The sequence below is a fragment of the Salmo trutta genome, chromosome 40 (genome assembly GCF_901001165.1).
Source record: "Salmo trutta chromosome 40, fSalTru1.1, whole genome shotgun sequence".
NCBI lineage: Eukaryota > Metazoa > Chordata > Actinopteri > Salmoniformes > Salmonidae > Salmo > Salmo trutta.
The window spans coordinates 1,647,472-1,655,181 of record NC_042996.1 but is presented as its reverse complement, the minus strand read 5'-3'; the positions used below and the strand labels follow the sequence as shown (position 1 = coordinate 1,655,181).

Below are 7,710 nucleotides of genomic sequence, written 5' to 3'. Positions count from 1 at the left end.
ATAATTTATGTCCAAATAACACCAAGTAGTTAGCGTTCAGTAGGCTCCCACAAAACGTGGGGGGGTGTAAAATCACGCCGAAAAGCTAAAAAAACTAGTAAATAATCTATTTACGTTCGTTCAAACATGTCAAACGTTGTTTAGCATCAATCTTTTGGTCCATTTTTAATGTGAAACATCAGTAAACATCAGTAATATTTTCACATGACCTATCCTTTGTCTAGAAAAACGATTATGACAAAATCACTCTTCTCAGATTTATGCGCAGGCGTGAAAAAATGAAGTGACGACATGTCAACTTCCCTGCATTCTAATTTGCTCCCTGTTAGTCATAGACGCTTCAAACAACTTTATAAAGATCGTTGACATCTAGTGGAAGCCGTAGGAGTTGTGAAATGAATCCTTTCTCACTGTGGTATCTATAAAACAATGACACTAAATAGTACAGTCACAAAATTCACATATTTTTTTTAATCTATTTTTCACAGGTTTTTGCCTGCAATATGAGTTTTGTTATACTTACAGACACCATTCAAACTGTTTAGAAAATTCAGAGTGTTTTCTATCCGAATGTGTTCATAATATGCATATCCTAGCTTCTGAGTTGGTGTAGGAGGCAGTTAAAAATGGGCACATATTTTTTTCAAAATTTCTCAATACTGCCCCCTAGCCCCAACAGGTTCTAAACAACTATTGATTTAGAACCACGTTACCCGCAAGTATAAAAAAATAATCAGGAGCAGCCTTCACTATTCCAGCACCATTTAATCTTCAACATTTTAACATCCAATCCCCTATGCTTAGTCTAATACAGTGACAACTAATATACCAAAATATACCAAAAACGATTTAGTCCAATCAATGTCCAATAAATGTAATCACACTGTGTTCTTTGGGACCTTCAATGCTGCAGAAATGTGTTGGTATCCTTCCCTAGATCTGTGCCTCGCCACAATCCTGTCTCAGAGCTCTACAGACAATTCCTTTGATATCATGAATTGGTTTTTGCTCTGACATGCACTGTCAACTGTGGGACCTGATATAGACAGGTTTGTACTTTTCCAAATCATGTCCAATCAATTGAATTTACAACAGGTGGATGATCAATGGAAACAGGATGCACCTGAGCTCAAAACGAGTCTCGTATCAAAGGGTCTGAAAACTTGCGTAATTAAGGTATTTATATTTTTATATTCAACAAATTTGAAGAAAAAAATCTTGCTTTCTCTTTATGGGGTATTGTGTGTGCCTGTGTCGTTTTGTGCCATCTGCTTTGCATAATATAAGGAATGCAAAATGATTTGAACTTTTAAGTTTGATAGTATATTTAGTTTATTACTCAAAGACTATTTTACTGGGTGACTTTCACTTGTAGGTGTGGACTCATCTAGTGGGCTGGATACTTGACTTTTTTACCATCAGAAGCCAGAGGTTGAGGGTAAATGGGTGCCTGTCAGGGGAGCTGGCATCATCAACAGGCTCACCTCTGGGACTTCCTCTCGCCACTCCGATATATACTGTATATTCTGTCGTAGCCACTACAGTCTTAGAAAAAAGGGTTCCAAAAGGGTTGTTTGGCTGTCCCCATAGAATAACTATTTTTGATTCAAAGTAGAACCCTTTTTGGTTGCAGATAGAACTCTTTTGGGCTCCATGTTGGACCTCCCAAAAGGGTTCTCCTGGAACCAAAAAGGGTTCTTCAAAGGATTTTCCTATGGGGACAGCTGAAGAACCCTTTTCGGATCTAGATCTCACCTTTTTTTTCCCTAAGAGTGTACGAGAACCAACTCAACCTGTTTGTGGACGACTCAGTAATAGTCCTTCATGCAGTTAAAAATGATGATGATTTTGTACATTCATGCGACAGTTTATTCTTATTCTAGCTGGTCTGACTAGCATGGTGTAGCTGGTTTTGCTAGTGACAGGCCTTCAGTGTATTTTGGACAATGGTGACAAGACTTCATTCACTGTGTTTTCGACACAGGTGACAAACCTTCACTGGATTTTGGACACAGACAAGCTTACAATGGTGATGCTGTTATACTGGTGACGAAGCTGGTCAAGCTGGTCTGACCACGTCCAACAGTTTGGGTAGTCGTATTTAGTATTATTTCTAACCCTGGCAGTCATTCTGGATGCATATTGTGTGAGAAGAAAAGTTCCAAATTGTTGATATCCCCACTCTGGCTGGATTCTGATAGGAATTAAACATCCCTTTTCAAGCTAGCATGACGTGACTTGATTCTGGTGACTGGCTTATTTTGGTCACCATCAAAAACACACTGAAGTATGGTCATCACAAAAACACAGCAAAGAGACCACGGAAACACAGCGAAGGCTGGTCACCAGCATCGTCAACAGTCTCGTCCTGGTCTAGGCTGTTTTTCTCAGCAGAGGAGGCTGCCATCTTTATGCATGTGAATACTCTACACTTCAATTGTGTAGGTTGACACAGCAAACGTACAGGCCTAAAGAAAGTCTACACCTCCATTTTGTTGTGTTACAAAGTGGGATTGAAAAATATGTAATTGTATTGTTTTTGTCATTTATCTACACAAAATACTCCATGAATACTCCATAATGTCAAAGTAAAAAAGACTAATCTGAAATGTTTTACAATAAAATAACAATTAATGAACTGAAATATAGTTGTTGCGTAAGTAGTTCAAAAGTAAAATGTGGCTTAACAAATCACATAAGTTATATGGACTCACTCTGTGTGAAATAATAGGGGTTGACCCTTCCTCTGTCCCCCATACATACAGTGGCGGATTTAGGTATAGGCGACATGGGCAGCCGCCCAGGGAGGCATCTTGCCGGGGGCGGCACTAAGACAACACTAAGAGACATCTACATTGGTTGGTTACCAAGAAGACAGTGAATGTTCCTGAGTGGCCAAGTTACAGTTTTGAGTTAAGTCTGCTTGAAAATCTATGGCAACACTTGCAAATTGCAGTCTAGCCATGATCCACAACACCTTTACATACATTATATGACCTAGTGGGGCCTAACCCAAACCACGAAAACCACCCCCAGACCATTATTTCTCCTCCACCAAACTTTACAGTTGGCAATATGCATTCGGGCAGGTAGCGCTCTCCTGGCATCCGCCAACCCCAGATTCATCCGTCAGACTGCCACCTCAATTACCTCGACTAACCTGTGCTACATATTGACTATGTACCGGTACCCCCTCTATATAGCCTCACTACTGTTATTTTACTGCTGCTCTTTAATTATTAGTTATTTTTATTTTTTACTTATCTATTTTTTACTTATTACTTATTTATTTCAACTAGTTTGTTGGTTAAGGGCTTGTAAGTAAGCATTTCACTGTAAGGTGAACAGGAAGAACCACTGTGGACCGCCACGACATCCAGATACCCACTGGTCCAGTGTTTTAGAACCTGGACACGTTAGAACCTGGACAAAAGTTTATTTGAAAAGCTTACGAAAGCTCTGCTCCTGTTTGTTGGTAAGTCCAGCAGACATGTAAAATACAACCATACAATACATTATTCAAAAAGGTACCAAAAAGTACAGTAAAAATAACACTTCCATCTCCATCTCAGGGGGGTGAAAACTTATATAATCGAGGTACATTTGTGTTTTATTTTGCATTAATTTAAAAGTATATCAGTTTTCTTTCACTTTGACACTACAGAGTATTTTGTGTAGATGGTTGACAATAAAATTGCTATTATATTGCTATTATATCCGTTTTGATCCCACTTTGTGAATACAATTTGAAGAAATCCAAGGTGGGTGTGGACTTTCTATAGGCACTGTATTTCAAAATGTAAACAGAGAAGACGTGAGAAGAACAAAGGAACTCTCCTCTCTCCTCTCTCCCAGACACTGGACACCATCAAGTCTTCGCTAAACAGGTGGAACAGGAGTCATCATTGCTGACAGCTGTGTGCAGGGCTATAAAAGCGCAAAGTCTTCCAAGGGACAATTGAAGTCTGGTGTACAACCAAACTTATACTGTAGATCTACAGAGACATCATGAGAGCCACTGCAGCCGTCCTATTGGTCCTCTGTCTCCTGGCCGTCAGTCATGGTAAGTTACCATCATCTGAAACATGCTTGATCAACTTGGAGTTGAAGTTTTTCTTGGTGTACTCTACTCATATGTTTTTGTCTCCATAGCATGGGACTGTCGGGAGATAGTAAACATCAAGAATCTGATGCAGATCGATGCAGGACTGGGGCAAGTGGTTGCAACGGACACAAGTCAAATCCCCTACTACCTCGTAGGTGATAAATGGATCCGCATGCCTGGTTACCTGAAGCATATCACTGTAGGACCAGCAGGGATCTGGGGTGTCAACAAGGACTATGCAATCTACAAGTATGTGGCCGGTAACTGGGTGCAAGCTGCAGGTAAGTGGAGAGCATTACTCAATATCTATCCAGAGGACACATGCTTCTTAGCTTTCCTGATACCATCAGGCTGTTGAAAAACGATTGATATTTTAAATTGTAACTTGTAGGTAATTTGGCAGTACTCACAGATATGTGCTCCTTGTTTGCTTGTCCGTCCGTCTGTCTGTCTTTGTGGTCTTCAGGCCTTCTGAAACAGTTGGATGCTGGAGGTGACCAGTTTGTTGTGGGGGCTAACATGGACGATACTCCATACTGTCTGACAAGTAGTGCCACAGTTGGCTACAAGGGTCCAGGCTCACCCCTTCCATGGACAGGATTGCCAGGAGCTGTGAAGTACTACAGCTGTGGACCCTTTGGGTGCTGGGCAGTCAACAAGAATGATGATATCTACTTAATGAGTGTAAGATCTGGGAAAGAGTGTGAGAGCTGGAGTAGAGTAGTAGAGGATGGAGAGTCTCAGTTATTTTAAAACTGTTTCATATTATAACTGTTGAAATTGTCCTAAAACCCTGATTGTATCTGTTTGTTTCCAGCTGAATCAAGACTGCCAAAACAAGGGGTGGAGTCACATTGACGGCAAGCTTTCCATGATTGAGGTGGCAACTGATGGTAGTGTCTTTGGGGTCAACTCTGCGGGTAGTGTTTATACCAGGTAAGGTTGCTACTGAACTATGTGTATGGTCCACCTCTCCCCCCAACAGTATTAACTTGAAAATGACTTGTAATAATAACTTAGAATAATGATGGTATACCTTTAATTATAACTCTTATCCTTACAGTACATGCCATGTGAATCTCTTTACACAAAAACAAAAATATTGTAGGTACATAAATAAAATCAGTTAAATATAATCAGATCTAAACTTATAGGACTTATTAAGAAATGTGTAGCCAGTGTATGATAAAATATGTAAAAGTTGGATGTCCTGTAAAGCTACAGTTTGGGATAAAAAACAACAACTTCCCAGACACACCACCACTTGTTCTGGTAAACAGCTGAGGAATGTAGTTAGAGAAATGTAACCACTCTCACATTCATACATGGAGCTACGGATGCAAAGACACAACAATTTTTCTATTTTTTATTTTTAACATGTTTTTTAAAGCAATACATTGTTTGTTTACAATAACATTGTTTACAAACAATTGAGTAAAAGCTTATATTTGGCTTCTAATGTGGTTGAATAAAGCTCAAGAGGCAGAAGTTATATTCTTCAAAAATCTATGGCTATATTTAATTATTAAAGTCCCAAAATTGATGTACTTACAAAAATGGATAAGCTTTAAAAACATGAACCCCAACCCTTTCTTCAACACAGAGACGGCATCACAGCCAGTAAACCAGAGGGCACCGGATGGAGCAATATCCCAATGGGCATGCTCATGGGCCACGTGACCTACGACCTGGGCCGTCTTTGGGTCGTCTCCAAGTCTGCCATCACCATGGTGTGCACACATTAGCCTCTTCTCTGCAGCTGAAGGCCGTTCGGGATCTGTCTAAAGTTCACTTGCTAACTCATTGATCTCTCTTTCAGGAAAAGCCTTTAGTTCATTAGTTCATAAAAATCCTTCATTTTAAAACCTATTGCTCTACCTATTATTTTCAGTTCTTCAATGATCTTATTGACATTTAAAAAAAATATCAATGAAGATTTTATATTTTCTTGACCACTCCTTGATTAATTCTTCAATAGATCTTTGCCATGGAGGCTATTTAAGTGTAGTGTATACTAGGGCACGGTCATGTTGCTCACAATCCACATGGGTTTTGCTGTGCTTCAGAGGTCATCAATAGGATTGGATGGAATCCTTGTCATTGTTTATTATCTCATTATATAATCATTTCCTGCAAAAATAAAGCATTCATTTTGAAACTATTGTAATTTCTGTGTTATTGTTTTTTTTAATGATATTGAACAGAGGGATTTTAGGTTGCTCTGCCAGTGGTGATTTTGCATCGAAATCTTGGTGGGGCAAACTCAACCATTTTTTTTTTTAGATACATGCCAGCAAAGCCACTGCACAACACAAACTGCCCACAAACTGTTAGGCCCTACATAAAGCTATCCCAACAGCAGAGCTTCCTTTCAGCACCATGGAGAGAATCCTTACCACCACTACACCTAGCTTTCAGCGGAGCCTGGCAACCTGGTCTCAGAGTATTTAGTATTATTCTGTACGTAAATCCGAGACACTCAATTTAGTATGACATGTTACATTTCATATGGGATGTATTCCTTTGTGGATGTCCATTACCATTTCGTATGATATGTTACGAATTACAATTGTAGTATATGTTAAAATGTGCAAGGCGTACAATATGTTACACATTCTGGCTAAATGTCTAACGTTAGCTAATTGTCTTACTATTTTTAGTTAGGGGAATAACTTTTTCTTCCTCCAAGCCTGAGGGCGCACACTTTCTAATGAAGATACGGCAAATAGGAGTAGCAATATCGTCCGCTATTATCCTAAGTAATTTTCTATCCAAGTTGTCAGACCTCGGTGACTTGTCATTGTTGATAGACAATAAAAAAAAAAAAATTGTTTCTGGCATGTCATGCCTAAGTTTGCTATTCTTGCCAATGAAAAATGCATTAAAGTAGTTGGCAATACCATTGGGTTTTGTGATGAACGAGCAATCTGATTCAATGAATGATGGAGAGGAGTTGCTTTTTTGCCCAACTTTCATTTAATGTACTCCAAAACATTTTACTATAATTCTTATGCTATTTATCTTTGTTTCATAGTGTAGTTTCTTCTTCTTTCTATTCAGTTTAGTCACATGATTTCTCTATTTATGGTATGTTTGCCAATCGGTTGTACAGCCAGACCTATTTGCCATCTCTTTTGCCTCATCCCTCTCAACCATGCAACTTTTCAATTCCTCATGTGCCAGACTATAACACTTTGGTGCTTAGCAACCTTATCAAACAACTCTACAAATATACCACCTACCAAGTACAGTAGGTGGGTCACAAAGGAAAACAACGGAAGCTTTAAAATCACTTTTAACATGGCATCTTCGAATACTCGTTTTTTAATTGTCTTGAAGGGCATTCTAGAGCGTGATTATTTCTCTCTAACGAACGGTATATCAAAACATTACAATCAATGGCAAGTTCATTCTTACTTGTTCTACATTTGAGCTGCTTTTGAACCTACAAAAGTTCAATTCAAAACATTATTGGCATTGTTGAATTTGATTATCATAATAGCAGGCCACGACTGATGGTTTGGTTAGCTAACTGGTAAGTCTCTGTTTGGTTACCAAGACAACTATTGTAGCTATCTATACTGAACAAAAACATGCAACAATTT

At 39.0% G+C, this 7,710-nt stretch overlaps 1 protein-coding gene across 1 annotated transcript; it reads left to right on the top strand.

The window, feature by feature from the left end:
* Positions 1–3,923: 3,923 nt before the first annotated feature.
* LOC115180460 (fish-egg lectin-like) lies at positions 3,924–6,272 on the top strand. Its single transcript, XM_029742562.1, has 5 exons — positions 3,924–4,063; positions 4,153–4,386; positions 4,572–4,789; positions 4,923–5,041; positions 5,709–6,272. Exons 1-5 carry the CDS (start codon positions 4,009–4,011, stop codon positions 5,848–5,850), a joined length of 768 nt encoding a protein of 255 aa, XP_029598422.1. The 5' UTR covers positions 3,924–4,008; the 3' UTR covers positions 5,851–6,272.
* Positions 6,273–7,710: the final 1,438 nt, after the last annotated feature.